At 42.0% G+C, this 17,113-nt stretch overlaps 2 protein-coding genes across 6 annotated transcripts in view; one reads left to right on the top strand and one right to left on the bottom strand.

Annotated features, from left to right (window-relative positions):
• Positions 1–3,856, top strand: part of TERF1 (telomeric repeat binding factor 1) — a 31,283-nt gene extending 27,427 nt beyond the window's left edge. For 2 of the 4 annotated variants that reach the window (XM_019725959.3, XM_019725949.3), the window contains one exon: positions 638–1,874. In XM_019725959.3, the coding sequence (XP_019581518.1) occupies positions 638–814 (177 nt within the window). In that variant the 3' untranslated portion in view covers positions 815–1,874. Of the gene's footprint in view, positions 1–637; positions 1,875–1,939 lie in introns of those variants that run through there. The other 2 variants (XR_012491918.2, XM_074319299.2) reach the window with 2 other exon arrangements.
• Positions 1–17,113, bottom strand: part of SBSPON (somatomedin B and thrombospondin type 1 domain containing) — a 34,574-nt gene that overhangs the window by 5,587 nt on the left and 11,874 nt on the right. The window contains exons 3-5 of one of the 2 annotated variants that reach the window (XM_074319300.2): positions 10,909–10,999; positions 9,117–9,293; positions 7,265–7,390 (exon numbers count right to left, since the gene is read on the bottom strand). In XM_074319300.2, coding sequence (XP_074175401.1) covers positions 7,273–7,390; positions 9,117–9,293; positions 10,909–10,999 — 386 coding nt within the window. In that variant the 3' untranslated portion in view covers positions 7,265–7,272. Of the gene's footprint in view, positions 1–3,421; positions 7,391–9,116; positions 9,294–10,908; positions 11,000–17,113 lie in introns of those variants that run through there. The other variant, XM_074319301.2, reaches the window with a different exon arrangement.

The following is a 17,113-nucleotide window of genomic DNA, read 5'->3' as shown; positions in this document are numbered from 1 at the left end:
AATAAACTAGTATAGTTTTAACTAGTTCATCCTACTTGTTTTCAAAAACCTATTTTTATACAGATTTGAGAACAGGGTTTACACTTAGTTCATTAATGAAATTAAATATTCATAAACTGTTTAGAGATATGTAGGATTAATAAATACCAGTCTAACAATTGTAGAGAAGCATCTTAGGACACAGTGTGCACTGAAAGTTAGACGAATTAGGGAATTGGGTTAGTGTTTAGCTCTCTGACCTCCAGGAGCTGAGCCATCGTACACTTATGTAAGATGAACAGTAATAGTTAGAGCCCTTAAAATGTTATTGTAATCAATATGAGATCTAACATAAGTCTAAGAAATGTATACAGAAATTCTCCTATCTTTAAGAAACTAAAATTATCTTGATGAAAAAAGTTACATCTATAGTAGATATGTGCTTTAAAGAATTGTTTCTGTGAGTAACCGTTCTACTTTTTATCTACTTTTGATGGATGTTAACTAGACTTATTCTGGCGATCATTTCACAATGTATACAAATATCAAATCATTGTGTTGTACACTTGAAACTAATATGATGTTATATAGCAATTATACCTCATTAAAAAATATAAAGAATTGTGTCTGTGAATAACTTCTGTTTTTTTATCAAAAGGCATGGCTTTGGGAAGAAGATATGAAACTGAAATCTGGCGTGAGGAAATACGGAGAGGGAAACTGGTCTAAAATACTATTACATTATAAATTCAACAATCGAACAAGTGTCATGTTAAAAGACAGATGGAGGACTATGAAGAAACTGAAACTGATTTGCTCAGACAGTGAAGACTGATGTGTTTGTAAAAGCTTGGTAAAAGGACAGTTAAATATTTTGATCATTGCTTTTTGTTTGAAACTTGGTGGTCTTTGATGTATCTTAACGTTTTTATTTAAAACATTATAGTACTTTTCTTGGCACAGCCATTTGATTAAGGATTTGTGCTATAAGAGTAAGATGATTTGCCATCATTGTATTTTTTAAGTACCTTTTTACTCTGATGAAATGTAGATTTGTTGAACTCTGATGCTTTCAGTACCTCTACCTCCAAATCCTATATCAATAAAAACACGAAAACCTGGTAAGAGAAAAACTATATTTCTCTGAATTCTTAGGTTCGTAGGCTGACTTCAGCTCCACAGCACACACATAAAAGTGATGTTTCTAAATCAGTGACTAGTAATAGGCCTTGAACATAAGAAGTAATGATTTATGGCCTTGATATATTAATGACTAAAACATTTGTTTATAGAATAAAATGTACAAAGTAATCTTTGTGTTTTAACATATTTAAAATTTCATTTCAGTAGTTTCATATAAAGGAAAAAACTTAAATAGTAATATCTGCAGGACAAAATTTGTACTATCACCAAGAATCTCTTCATTTCTCATTTAGGTACATTCGACCTTTCTTCCAGTGCTAAACCCTAGTCAAAGTTGGTTTTAAATAAAGCTTCTTTATAACCTGGTGCCATAAATATCATTTTCTTTGACATTTTTAATATAGCAACACTGTACCTAAATGGTATTCTGTAAATGCTTGCATTGATATTGACCAGGATCATTTTCTCACCTGTGATGAATCCTAAATAAGCGGGAGCATACACACCTTTCAGTTTTCACCAACATTTTATTCTTTAGAGAATTTAGTTAAAAACTAATACAGATATTTAGCAGGTTGAGTTACATGTGCTTTATTCAACAATTGAGTGAAAATACTGAACTATTTGCATAAAAAGTTAAATGATAGTATTTTGTCATTTGTATTTCATCTCTTCTAGCATTATCCATTACTTCCCCATTGTGCCTGAATTTGTTGTCATATATTCATAGTAAACAGAACTGTGGCTGATTACTGAATGCCTCCCATCTCGGTCTGTGCTGTCACACCACCACTTACTGTCACTGTGTTTCTCGTAGACATTTGGATGGTTAGCGCCCAAGCAGGCAGCGTGAGCCAGACTGGATCTGTAAGTCAACCTCCTCGTTCCAAACATACCATAAACCATCACATCTCAGTTGCCATTAACTAGAAGATGCTCAATTATTTTATGTGCCACTGAAAAAGATCACTGTCAATTACAGTGTGGTGCTTTCTTATTTAGAATTTTCTTATTAAAAGAGATTTAGATTTAATTAAAACATAGATTTTTATTATATGACTGCGGGTACATAAAAAGGAAAAGAGCCATAACAGACAGGTCCCTTGTACACTGGTTCCAGTTTACCCCAGTATTTTGTAAAACTGCGGTATATTGATATTGATACAATCCACAAATCTTATTCAGATTTCCCCAGTTTTACTTGCATTCTGTATGTGTGGTGTGTGTGTGTATTTACCGTGTTTCCCCGAAAATAAGACCTAGCCAGACCAGCTCGAATGCATCTTTTGGAGCAGAAATTAAAATAAGACCCAGTCTTATATTTTATATTCCATTATATTATATCATATTACACCCGGTCTTATTTTAATGTAAGACCAGGTCTTATATTAATGTTTGCTCCAAAAGACACCTAGAGCTGATGGTCCGGCTGGGGCTTACTTTCGGGAAAACACGGTAGTTCTAAATAATGTATCATTTGTGTAGGTGTGTGTACCTCCCTCGTCAGGCGAGATACTGAACCGTTCCAGCGCCAGATCCCTCCCGTGGACGCATCTCACTCTTACATCATTCCTCCAACCCCTGGCAACCACCACTCTGTCATTTTGGTAAGGTGATTTTGGTGTCTTTGCTCACTCCGCCTGTGAGGACAGCAGCCCGTTACTCGGTGCGGCTTGATGGGGCCAGAGGGGGCAACGCAGACCTGTACTCCCAGAATTGCGGTTGTGTGTGTTGACCTGTCTGGCAGTTCCCTGACGGCTTAATTCAGAGGTTGGCCTTTGTTTTGCCCCTTCTGAACTCTCTGGGCTTTACAAACAGGGCCTACAAGCTGAAGACAGACCAGAAGTCCTGGGGAGGAGGCTGCATGGGGTAAGGAAGGGTTTAAGGACTCAAGAAAAGCAGGGCACTAGAAGGCTGTGCACGTGCCCAGACCTGGGCCGTCTCAGAAAAGACCTGGAGGCCCAACGCCTCCGTCTCTGAACGATCTCGGCAGCACACGTGCCGGAGGTGAAGGCTAAGGCCACCTGGTGGGAGCTGGCGAGGCATTGGCGTACCCCAGCTCAGAGCCAGTCCGCACAGGCCGTGACAATGTCTTGTTTTTGTGCCTTGAGGCAGTTAAGGAAATTCAGTACTCTCTGTATTTGCTATTTTTTCTTTCACTCAACATATGTCACATGTAGCTGTAGCTTGTTCATTGTCATTTCTGTACAGTAATGTGTTGTATGATTGTATCACAGTTATTTACCTGTTATGCCATGGAGCGTTTGAGTTGTGGGAATAAATGATGACCACTCAGGAATGAGAACAAACAGGCTGTTTACTCAGAGCTTGCTGTAGCCAGGGGGTCCATCACGAGTCTTGGGCAGAGACTTACAGTGGGGAAGCTTTGGAGTGAAAACCAGAGAAGGCTCAGGCCAGCTCTAGCTGGAGGTCGTTGGCATGAGGAAGCTGGGAGCTGGCCAGCCAGCAGCAGGCATCTTGGGTGCTTGTTTTGGCTTTTCTCTAATTGGTTCTGAGTTGGAAGGATGTTGGCAGCCATCAACCAAGTCGTGCCGTGCTGGGGGCATTGCTGTAGTTTGCCTCGGCGTCCTCCACGCTTGTTGCAGAGCTCGTGGGTCAGTTTGTTATACAAGGTCTGTCCGTTGTGGGTTTGTATTCAGGCTCTCAGAGTTTCCAGTCTATGGCTGCTAGACTTTGCCCATTTAATACAGTGTGATACTAAGACTAATAACTCTTAAATAAACTGTAAAGTTAGGGTTGATATTAAAACCCCTAGAGCACCCATTTAAAAGAATACAGATACAGAGCCAATCATTATTAAAAATTATTCAAATAATCCAAAAGAAAGCAAAAGGTCGAGGGGGAAGGGAAACAGAAGCAAATAAAACCGTAAGGACAAACAGGAAAAAAAAAAAATGGTACACCTGAATCCAACCACATCAGTAATGAACATTAAAGATAATAATCGTCTAAGCCAGAGGGTGGGCAAACTTTCTGTAAAGGACCAGATACAATATTTTAGACCTTGTGGGCCATTCAGTCTCTGTCAACTCTGCTTGAAATTAGTCATAGACATAAATATGTAAATGTGGGTGTGACTATGTTCCAATAAAACTAGATTTACAAAAACAGACAACCAGCAAGATTTAGCCTGTGGTCTGCTGACCCTTGCCTTTGAGTTCTAGGTTTTACATTTCACGAATTTGTCTCCCAGGATAGGAGTTTTTTAAAAAATTCATTTTTTGGTGCTCAGTGGGACCTCCCCACCCCAGGAAGAATGGCTGTCACCTCTGATTCCACCTTGTTTTCTACATATTTTAAAAGGTATGGTCCCTCCATTCTGGTTTATCCATCAGTGGAATCCTATTTTTCAATCTTCAAAAAAGTTCTTCAAAATCTCTGGGCTGATTTCCACCCTTCCCCCTTCTCATCTGTTATGAACCTATTCTCTTTTGTAAATCCTGCAACCTCAGTGGGATTTGGGGAAGGAAAGAGGGTTAACGTGTCCATGTCACCTTGATATTAAAAGAAATTTCCTTTCTCTCTCAATAGGCTCTTCATCTGATGTGCTTCTACCTCAAGGCTTTGCTTTCTACATTAGCTTGCAGTCATATATATGAACTTTCACTAGAATATTCTTAGAAGGCAGAACCAGATTTATTTTGCCTCATTTTTGTGTATACCTAGAAAAAGCAGCTAACTAAAAATTTTATGACAGAAGTAAACAATAAATTATTGCTTCCAACATTCTTGAATAAAAACAACCCAAGAAAGAACCTAAAAAAGAATAGTGTGATTATAGTTCTTGTTCCTTTTTCTACTCTTTTTTTTTTTCACTTTTCTAAATGAGCACCATCCCTAATTTCTTTCCCCTACTCTCCTGAGTGGGTGTATTTATTTTTGTTCAAATTACTTTCCACATGCACTTTTAAAAGTCAGTCGATTAAGTAATTCTAAGGTCCATCACTCATTGCATATAGTGCGTGTGAAAAGGACCCTTGCTCGAAGGTGCTCATTAAAAGAGAATTAAATGCTTTGATATTTAACTTTGAAAATAAGAACTTTTGGTTCTTCATTAATCACTGGGACGACATCTTTCAGTTCTGAACTGTTTCCTTGGGCTTTCCTAGAATTAATAACCATCTCAAAACCATTATTTAATAGGTAAGTCTTCCAGCCTATGAAATTCTTCTCAAAAATAGAAATTCCAAAAATCAACTTCAATATGAAACTAATTAATGGCCAGGCACTAAAAATAAATGCATACAGTGAAAAATTGATTTTATGTAACTGAAATACGTTAAATGTTTTAACACATATTGGAACCATAAGTGCATCCTAGTTTTGTTGCTGTTTGTTAGTCATCATTCCCAATACCCGTCAATTCTGAAGGGGTTTTTTTGTTCCGTTCTGTTTTGGTGAGATTTTGTTTATTCTCTGATCAATCCAGAACATTTGGGTATTTTCTAGTCAAATAAGTAAAAAGCTTTTTAAAATGTGTACAGAAAGTTTATTTACTGGTATAAAAATTTTAAGTCACATTGAAAATTCCCCAGGTATATTTTCAAAACTCTGGCTTTACAAACATCAGAAATGGTCTTGAAATGTTAATGCTGAGCTATTAATTGAAGTTCTTAACCTTGATGAGACTCAAATTTTTTATTATTAATTTCTGAAGTTTAATTTACCATATAAACAATTCAACAGTTAAATGAATATATATATATATACATATACATATATATATATATATATATATATATATATATATATATATATATATATGTATATGTATATATGGTCACAAATATTGCTATTCTCAGCATTAAATATTGGGGGGCTTTTCCATCCCTATGAAGCTTGCTATTGTCCTGTCATTACATAAGTACTGAGAAATATATATTGTAGTAAATCATTTGTTAGTGAATAATATTTTATACAAATGAAACTGAGGGAATTTCATATAGTTTAAATACTAAGATCAATTCTCCAAAGAAAATATCCTGAATTTAAAATTCGTTTCACAAATGCAAAGGGCTTAGCTTTTACAGCAGTGTTACGCATCGTCAAGCTTTTCATTGAAGCTGAGTTCTGGATGAGGAGCCGAAATGTGGCTCTGTGACTGACTTACAGAATGACTTGTCATCCCAGATCCTTAAACAAGCCACTTCGTCTCCGGTTCACTGATTTTCCAATCATAAAAATACGGAGACTAATACTTCTCTGCGTATGTGTGTGTGAGATCATAGCATTTGTAATAAAATTTCTCCCTTCTGTAATCTATGCTTTTGCCTTCTACCCCAAACATAAGAAAATGTACGCTCTAGAAAAAAGCAGTAAGTTTACTTCAACTAAACTTAACATCGGACTCCGAAAGATTATTTTAGTCAGCTCCAGGCTTTAGCCTTGGAAATAATCTTAGATGCTAATGATGGTAGAATTTTCATAATTAAAGCAATTCTTCCATTCATGGCTGCCAAAATTTGTCTTCATGGAAAGTATAACATTTAAAGGAAATCATTGGCCTTGAATGAACATTTGATCTTTTCAATTAACTGAATACTTTCAAAACAATATTATTAGCATAGCTGTTAGGTTTTTTATTACAAAATGCTTACTAAATCTTAAACAACTTGTCCTGTGGAAAGTTATTTGTGACAATTTGCTTGAAATTAATTATTTCAGAATTTGTGCACTAATCTATGGGGAAAGGTATGTGTGAAAGTGTACCTATATCTGCACACATCTTTAAAGTGAGAATTTCTGAAGATTACAGAATAGCAAGAAAAAAATGCAACATTCAAAGTGTGGATACCCTTACATGACAACTTATTCACCAGTAAATGAACCATGTTGTAGTAGTTGTAGTGTAGACAGACACCAGTTGAATGAGAGGATTCTATATGGAAGGTCAAGGACACAAAACCACAGGAGTCTTAAAGAGTGGGTCCTCAACTCAGTAAAAATAAAAATAAAGGTGTTGTGTTTCTTAAGAACCGGACCCTAAATTTTCTTTCTCCACTTCCGAGTGTGGCAGTGACGTGTTCAGGAACTCAGCCAAACAGGTTTGGAAGGTTTCTGAAGCGTTGAACATGACTTGGTAACATTTAGCATGTTTACAAACACATTTTGAAATATTTACCTCGCAATCTATATGAAAATGAAACTGTGAACAGCTGGACAAGAACACTGGTCTACTCGCCGAACTTTCTTCCAAGTCCCTTGACATCGAGGATTGCCAATTGCTTGCCAATGGAGAGTTTGATTCCTGAAACAATATTTTGGAAATGTTACACTAAACGCAAACCAAAGAAAGTTCAAATTTATGAAATTATACATTTACGTTTTCTGAAAAAGAACATGATTACCATACATAGAGTTTTGAAAAACACTGTAAATGAAAATTTAAAAAAATGATCACAAACGGAGTTTTCCTTCTTTGGGTTCTAACAGCACAAGTTACCAATTAATCCCTATTTGACAACACTCGTGCTGAGAGAGTAGTCTGAAATCCCTGTGTTCCTTTCCTGTCACTTGATGTAAATATATGAAGTGCTACATAAAGGATACTGGCTTCCTGTTTTACATGTATTTAAATTAGAGGGTCTGAACCAAATCATCTCTTATAATCCTTGCCAACTCTTTGATTCCATAATGAAAAAAAATGGAAGAAGTGAAAAGAGCAAAGCCAGATTATTGAAATTACTATTTAGAGTCACTGAACTTCAGCCAGGGCTTAAGGTACTTTATGGGTACAAATTAAATTATAAGTTCATTTAAAGTCTAATTATAGATGAGGTATTCAGAAAAATAATAAGTCTAAATATTAAGTTTCTATTTCATATGAATTCCTTACCCACTTTACTGTTCATATGGTGTACTCAATAGAGGCTGGTAAGCACAAGTGACTAATAAACGTAAATTCAGGTCATTAAACATTAAAATATACTGTGGGAATAATGAGTACCTGGAAAGGTCCATATTTTCCTTTTAATCTGTATTTTGACCAGTTCCATCTGACATGCTTAAAACCATAATCCATGCCCAGTGCGAAGTCTACTCTTTTCTTATAAATACTATTAGCAGATTTAACTGATAAATGAGTACAGGACGGGAATAGCTTTTCAGGGTGGTAAAATGTTTTCAATGGTCAATTCTTTTGGACAATCTATAGATTTCTGTAGGTTTATGACCCTGCAAAGCTCAGCCCACCACCGTCTCAGTCATGACTTCTATGACTACCCCACTGAGCGGACATTCTGCAACTGCTGGGCATGTGTCATCTGGGCAGGGATTACTACGACCCGTGGGGCAAAGCCAGCCCACCCCCTGCTTTTGTGGAGTCTATGAGTTAAGAAAGATTTTCAGGTTTTTGAAGAGTTGAAAGAAAATTAAGAGAATATGAAAATTATTTTAAATTCGAATCTTAGTGTCCATTAATACAGTATTATTAGAACAAAGCCAAGCTCATCAGTTTACGTAATGCCTATGTCTGCTTTCGTGGTAATGCTGGTAGGGTTGAGTGCCAGTGACCATATAGCCCCCAAAGTCAAAAATATCTGTCATCCAGCCCTTTACAGCAGACATTTGCTGACCCATCACCTAGGAGATTGTTTAAAATCCATCCCCAAAGATTCTGGTTCAGGTGGGGCTCAGAAATCTGCATATTCTTAATCATCATCCCAAGATACTCTGACTCGTGGTCTTCGGAACACTGCTTTGGAGCGCAGAGTCTTTGGTGGTCATTTGGGAGCTTGGTCTGAACCCCCGTCTCCAAATTCACCCACTCGTCTCTGGTATAGAGCCCACGTCCCACAGTGTGACTGGGCCCTGGACTCCGCAATGGCCAGCGGGAAAGTTCTCCTCACTGTTTTGGCTCCCCAAGTCGTGCCTCGATAGTCTACACACTGGTCAGCTGTTCAGGACATGGAGAGGAGAGGACAGCCCTCTCCAAATGAGGAACAAGAAAAGTCCAACCCATCTCCCTCCCTTACCCGTCCGAGTCCAGGCCATCTCCGGAACAGCGAAGGCTCACAGAGTTCATAGCTGGCGGTTGACAGTCGACACACACCGTGTACCCCTCTCGGAGGTACTGCATCCAGCGGGTCAGGGGGCGGTTTTCCAGTGCACAGTGAGGCGTCAGGGACTCGGTCTTGAACTCCATACAGTATCTAGAGCAGAAGAGGAACAGTTCCACTCACTAATGAGAGGTGGCCTAACGCTGTAGAAAGTTAGGAAGCTCGTCCTCCCCAAGGACATCTGACAGACGGGAGGAAGTAATACAGGGCATTTTCACAGGTCACGCATCCGTCGCGGAATGCCTGCTAAAGTCTCAGTCGCTGTACTGTGACGACGTCAAGAAGACGACTACACAGAAGCCTGGGGCTCTTTTTTCAATCTGTGATCGAATTGCCTGGTCAACCTGAATTTGCAGAAATTTGGATATCGTGTATCTGTCTACTCTGACCACTAAAGTGTGCATGTACAAAAGCACGTTTCGGTCGGAAACTAGGCCATGATAACTTTGCAGATATTTTGATGAATTATATACATGGAACAAGAACTTGCATTGTATCTGAGAACATGTGAGTCCCAGGAGGGCTTATCTGTGATGCCCAGGCCAGCACCCAAGCTTTTCTGTCCCACAGACGTTCCCAGGGGCCATTCCTACACTGCTCACCCAGCTCAGCCGCGTGACATGCTGTAATGGGTTTTATGACTTGAAATCAAGCATCAAAATTATATCGGGCATCACAAACAAAAGAAAAATGGTGCTAACAATTGTCACCCCAATAAATTTAAAAAATAAATTTAAAATAAATTTTTAAAAAAAAGAAAAATGGGAAGCTAGGACATGTTTTTCTGTGACAAACTAATGTCACCTTTTATTGAGCTATGGAAAACTACATGTGATGAGACTCTGAGGGCCCCAGATACCGGTGACCATTTCAGAGTCTTGTTCTTGAAAACAACACAATTTTACAATTCTTCAGGGAAACAAAACAGTAAAAACCCTGCATGCTGCATTTTAGCTCTTACTACGCTAAAACGGGCTTTTTTTTTAAAGCATAGAATTATGAGCTATATAATAGGTTAGATGGAAAGTGTTTGGAGAGTCTGCTTCAAAGATCTTTAACAGTGGTAGGTATCATTTATTGGGTGTCTTAAGGTATTAAGGTAGGACATTGTATGATGCAACTTCAGTCAACTTCACACAGCATAACCCAGACATCTCTTCCATGATATTTTCTAATGAAATTCTCATAACAATCCCATGTAGTAAGTATTCGCATTCTCATTTTTTAAGAAGAGGCTGGTAAGTGGCAGTGAGGGGATTTGAACATGCAGCCATCTGGTATGCCTTTTGTGACAACAGAAGAGTGGCTTTGTAGCGAGCACGGAGGTTGCTGCCAGCCTGTGCTATTAGGTCTTGCTAGAACTCCAGAGCTCAGGTGTGAGCCACTATCAAATTCACCAAGCAGAGGTGGTACTGGAGTGCATGGTCCCATAAAAACCCTTCGTGTGACTGACAATCTCACTCATTTTCATATAGCGTGTTTCTTCTTGGAGAACAGACCTCAGAGACAGATAAATCTTCATAGCCCCCCAGAAACAGCGAGGGAACAAGTACTTTCCCGACTCTGTTTAAGTGTCATGTTTTACCCAAAGTCAATGAACAGAAGTAACAGGACGCCCGTCACCCAAGGTGACCTTTGTGGAATGATTCGACCATACCAGTGGCAAAACGTAAATTAAAATAACACAAACAGCAAAACACCAAATTACCCGGTATCCTCCGTGTCTGTTGACCACCGTGGGGAGGCAGCGTGTCGTGTTCTCTCCTTGTTGAATGCAGAGGTGGTTATAAAGGCAGGGACTAGAAAAGGGAGAGTCGCGTTGAACACATGTAGCCCAAAGTACCCAGGCTGACGTTTCCCAAACCCTCCATTTCTCAGTGCGAAGGTCTGTGACACAGCACCAGGGAGCTGAAACAAGGCCAAGCTACAGTGTCCGCAGAACTCAAGTGGATAAAGATTTTTGAGCACGTCGATGAGTAGGGAGGGGGGCTGCAGACCTTGGACAAGTGGGCTTGTCTGCAGTAATAACACAAAAGGAAGGCGGGGAACCAGGAAGAACAACCGAGAGAAATCACAAAAAGATGGGGGGAGGGGAACCAAGGGAAAAACTGAGGTAATAGAGAAAGGGACAGGATAGTTTTTAAAATGAAAGGGAGAGAAATAGAGAAGAAAAGGGAAAACAGAAGAATAAAGTAAAAGAATAGAAGGGAGAGAGAAGAAAGGAAGGAAGGAAAGAGGAAGAAGGCAAAAGAGAGAAAAAGGCACAGAAGGACAAGAAGATGACCAGAGAGAGAGGAAATGAGAATGGGGGACAAAAGAAAGCAAAGGAAGGCAGTGTGAGGGCTTCCCTGGTCAGTAACCACAGCCTAGAAGCTTCGCTGCCAACCACAGAGCCCAGGTGCGGCTGCCCGATGCCGTGCCCACCTGGGGAAGGAGAGCTCAGTGGTCCCCTCCTCGTCCTGTCCCCCCACCTTCCCCCAGCCCTGACGGTGGGAGGAGAGAACAGGAGCCAGGAACTCGTGCCTCCTACCTCTGCTCCTTCTGTAATTGTGTTTTACTGGTGTGTCTCTCCTCCTATTTCATCTCTAAGTCCAGGAAGGAACCTGTCACTCTGCATGGCACCTCTTGATTCCACTCTGCGGTCAACTCAAAGAAGACAGGGTTTTGCCTTGTTCATCAGTGTAGCCATTACACACTTAAGTGTGTGTGCAATGGGTCAATAAGTGGATGAATAAAGTCCCAAAGTACCACCAACGGGCACAGGTCCTACTTCCTTCCCTGTGGTGTTGTGTTCTTGTACTGAGACTTGCAGCTGAAATGGCTCAACAATCCTTCCTCCCTTTCATTTCAGAAACTGGACCAACTGAGGAAGGGTAGATACCAGCTGATACTGACTTCTGGACACCAAAGCCACCACCAACATGAACAAAATGGCGGGAGGGTACCTGATGCAAAATTGATGCTCCCAGCCGATATGCTCATGTTACCTGGCTCCTTACTACCACAAGATGGCGACCCTAATTCTGTTTTAGATTTTCTTAATGAAGAGACATTTTTATATTACGAGGGACTATGAGTCAAGAGTGGCTTAATACCTGGCAGCCACTTGCTCCTAAGAGATGCAGGTATTCGTCTCATATGGTTTGGTGCCTACTCTCTCCAGTATAAAGTACCCACCTCTTGCGTAAGCCCGAGGCTCTTCCTTGCTGCACTAACATGTTTAATTGTTTCCAGAAGAGAACGTGTCACGCTTTCTAAATGTGACTGTAGCTTTTGAACTTCCAAACTCCATGGACAGAATCAAAAAGAACAAGTAGATTCATGTACACGATGATCCGTGTCTGTTTCTCTTAGACCTAATTATCAGAAACGCAAACATCTGAAGTGTTTCGGTTTTCCCCTGGACTGGTTTCATTTCTGCTCTTCTGGCGCATTTATGTATTTATTCACAAAGTAAAGAATGCATGTACTGCGAAATCCACGTAGCATTATACCAGTCAAACTATAAAATTTCACAATGTCTTTCTTTAGCACAACACATTTACCTGAACTCCTAACTTGTACTGCATATATTATCACAAAAGTTCAAAGGCTTACACGCTTAATGCATAGCTGGGGGGCGGAACGAGGTTAGGAAGTAGAGGGCAAGTATATGATTATAGCTGCTGATATCAAACTCCTAAGAAAACGTTTTATAATAAAAGCTAACAATTATGTCCTTCTAAGTTTCCTGTCACAAAGCTGAGCACTTTTCATGTGTCAACTCGTTTAATTCTCACAACAGCCCTCTGGAATCGATCTTTTTATCTGCCCACAGAGGCTCACAGAAGTTAAATGAAGGGAAAATAAATAGTAAAGAACGGAGTAAGGGCCCCAACACAGAAGATAGCTTCTGTTTTTTTAACACCTACTAATCGTGGTCAGTGACAAGCCTCTGTGCTTACAACCCATCCTGAAACCAGGCCAGTAACCCTGGGCCTCGTCCCCTGTGTGTCCTGTCCCCTAGGCCCCAGCTGGGTTGGTGGCACATTCTCCTGAGACGGCGCCTTCCCCCCTCACATGGGTCCTCAGTAAACAGACCAAGAGCCAGATCTCCTAGAGGCTTCGGAACCAGCCCCACTTTTTAATCTCCCCTACAAATTTAATTTTCACTAAAGAGTGGTAAGCAATTTAGAAATAATTTTTGTCTGCAGTCCCACTTCTGCTTATGTGTGGAAGCCCGTCGCTACATGCCCGGGACAAAAACTCAATAAATGTGGTTTCCACCTCCTTTCCCCTCCTGGCAACAATATTCAAATGTAACAGATTCTTTGTGTACAGGCATATGCCAACTTTTCTGGCATCCTGTCAGCCTACCATGGTTTGGTTTTACCACTTCCACTTCTCAAAGCGTGGCACTGCACATACTGACTTTGAACCTGGAATTAAATTTGCTTTGAGAATTTCTTAAAGCCCTCTGACACAATGGGGGTTTCACAATAGCCTGCGTAGAGCCGCTGGTCTGTGGATAGAGAGTAAAATAGAATAGAAAGAAAATTTGACAAATAACACCAGTCTGGAAGCATACAGTTGAGAGCACACATTGATTTCCTTGTAGGAGGAAAACGCGTATAAGCAATGGTCAGTATGTGCAACAAATACAATCATATGGCTTTTTGGATTTGTTTTATGATAAAAAATATAGTCAAGATATGCGTTAAATGAAACAGGAAAATGCAAGAGCTACTTGATCACTAATAAGAGCGCTTCCGTGATCGTGTTTTATTCACTGGCCTCACAGGACCTTTATATTTGTACGTAGAGTTACCAGAATCTGTATGTGCAAATTTAGCTCTAATGATAACAATTGACAGCAAAACAATACCAAGTGTAGGGCGGGACCCACAGGATTTAGAGCCGTGAGATCCAGGTTTAAATTCTGTTAGCCCTTCCTTCCGAATGTTGTCACCTCTCAGCTCCAGTGTCCTCATGTGTGAACCAAGGATAATGAGACTGTCCCATCTCCATGCCAGGCAGTATGATGGTCCCCCAAAGATACCCATGTCCTAATCCCCAGAACCTGTGACTATGTTCTGTTACGCGGCAAAGACGAAAGGTTGCTACTCGGTTGACCTTAAAATAGGGAGATTATCCAAGTGGGCCCATGTGATCACAGGGGTCCCTCAAAGTGTGGGGGGAAGGAGTCAGAAGAGAGTCCTAGGAAGAGGTGACCATAGAAGAGAGACGCAGAGAGACGCAGTGTCGCTGGCTACACAGATGGACGAAGAGGCCATGAGCCAGGAATGCAGGGGAACGTGCAGACGCTGGAAGAGGCAAGGATGCGGCTTCTCCCCCAGAGCCTCCAGGAAGGAACCCAGCCCTGCCGACAAATTGATTTTAAACCAGGGAGACCACGTGTCTGACTTCTGACTACAGAACTGCAAGATCATGCGTTTCTGTTGCTTGAGTCACTAAGTTTGTGGTCGTTGGTTCCTCTTTCTGAGGTAGGGACAAAAAAAGGTAATCAATCGAACCGCCACCCTTGGTGTCTTCCTCTAGCACGTGCTTTCTGACAGCGAATGAGTGAATCTCTTCATTTCCGTGTCCCTGGCCATGTTGCTAGGCTGGCAATTTCCCAACCCATCAAGTCCTGGTTCCGTGGGGATGAGCAGTTCTCCCCTCCATCTATCCCTTTGCTTTCCTGTTTGACTATGAGCAGCAAGAAATCTCCTCAACGAAATATCCAAGTTCATCACTTACAAGTTTTACTTCCCACATACCCACAGGACACAATTCCTCCAAGCTTTCTGCCCCAATAACAAGGGTCCCCTTTGTGCCCTGAAAAGGCGAGGGACCGAATTCCCCCCTGGAGCCTTCAGGAAGGAGCACAGACCTGCTGACTCGCTTGATTTTAGTCCAGTGAGACGTGCATTGGGTCTCCCTCCCTCAGAACTGTAGGATAATAAATGTATGTTGTTTTCAGCCACTAATTTGTTACAGCAGCCATAGCAGTCTTATAGGGCTGCCACGAAGACCGAATCAATAAGGTCTACAAAGCTCTCAGCACACCAGTGTGAGGGGTTAGTGTGCCATGTGTGTAACAAGGGCACCTCCTCTGTGAATAGGGAGTCTGGTGGGGGGGGAGGAACAGGTACACAGGTGACCACGCAGCAGGACTGAGCCCCAGAGTGAGGGGTACCCCTTCTCCGTGCTCCCTCACCAACCTGCACAGCCTTCCCTCACAGCCCTCACTCACCATTCTGAGTCCTAACTAACTGGGACGCGGTTCCCACTCAAGTTGGCATCTCCAAAACCCAGCACAGTGCGGTTATGTCGCAGATGCCCAGGGAGTCTTAATGAAATACATAAGCGAAGGTCCAGGGCCCAGGGTGAAACCGGGGCTGGGGGGCCCAGAGAACCCACCACTCTGCCTTTGCACGTTACTATCTCTCGTTTCCCTCACATTGTCCCCAAGTTGTTCATCCTTTTCCAATATGCATTTCACAAAACACTGGTGACATAGTGAGATGCCCCTTGGAAAAAAGGGTCATTTAACCAAGTACGTGGGGAAACATTCCCTACCTTCTCCCTCTGGTAGAATGAAGACGCCTGTTAGCATTACAAAGAGAGGTTCTTTGGGAGAGAAAATTGTCTGGCTGATGGTCCTCACGTTTTTCCTGATTCCGCCCCTTGTTTGCACTTTGGGAACTTCTGCCTCCAGGGAGGTGTCACTGAAGTGACCCAGCTATGAAGCAGGGAGCTGAGGAAAGAACTGGGTTCGTGCTTGGGGCAGAGCAGCGGTTTGGGACATCAGTGAGCCTCACATCCCCCTGGAGGGCCTGCTCCAAGCAGAGGGCTGGGCCCCGCTGCAGCGATTGTGGGTCTGGGTGGGGCCCAAGGAACTTGCATTTCTAACACGTTCCCAGGTGAGGCCCCGGGTGCTGGTCCAGGACCACACTTTAGGAACCACCAAACTGGGATATTCAAGGGGTCCTTCCTCCCTGGCAGTTTGTGACAGGACTCAACATTTCCAAGGTACTCCAATAGGAAAGGGAATCTCAGGGACCAAAGTCAGGGCTGCATATGTCTGTGGGCCTGCCCAAGTAGCGATTTCCTCCTCTCTTCCCAAACTGGGACATTGTGCTTGACCTTATTGTGAAAGGAGACCATTAAGGAGAGCTATCTCCCGCTGGTGTTATACCAGAATTGCTAAAACCTTCTGGTTGTCACAGAAGAAGACTACTGCTTCCTCAAATCCTCTGAGTGGTTTGGTGAGAGGGGTGGTCAGAGGGGTAATTTGGGAACATGGGACATTTGGTGGCAGGGAGGCCTGTGGGATTCACGCAGTCAGAGGACAGAGGGGTGGACATTTCCAGGCAGAGAAGGGAACCCCCGAGACCAATATGTGGGCCCATGTTCCATACCACCCTCTTCAATGACCTCCCTGTCCCCTGTCCTGGGACCTGCATTGTCCTGTTATAAAGAGACGCAGGGCTGGGAAGGGGTCTGAAACAGCCTGGTGGAACACTCCAGAACTACGTTCTAGCAGCCAAACTCTGTAAATGAATGGAGCCGTGGCTTTTCCTGATAGATCGACTCTCACTTGGAAGGGTCATAAAGAACATCCTACGGCAGCTTCCTGCTGAGCCCTTTCTGCAGTGTTTCTGCGAGCTCAGGAGCTGCATGTGATTTTGTTCTGTGACCCTTTCTCTGAGCACTCAAGTGCCGCGAGCTTGCAGTGACTGCCACGTCTGTGAGAGGTTTCCACTCTGGCCCTGCCGTTCGCCACTCCATTACCAGGGGAATCTTTTCAAATCACAGATCTGACCATATCGGCCCCTGCAGAAAACACCCCAGAGGTTTCCCAGGGCTCTTAAGAGAAAGACCAAAACCCTAACCAGGGAGCTCGGAGGCCCTGCATGGAAGGGGTATCA

Source organism: Rhinolophus sinicus, chromosome 7 (genome assembly GCF_057876585.1).
Source record: "Rhinolophus sinicus isolate RSI-liver-muscle chromosome 7, RSI-T2T, whole genome shotgun sequence".
Taxonomy (NCBI): domain Eukaryota; kingdom Metazoa; phylum Chordata; class Mammalia; order Chiroptera; family Rhinolophidae; genus Rhinolophus; species Rhinolophus sinicus.
This window is presented reverse-complemented; position numbering and strand designations above follow the sequence as displayed.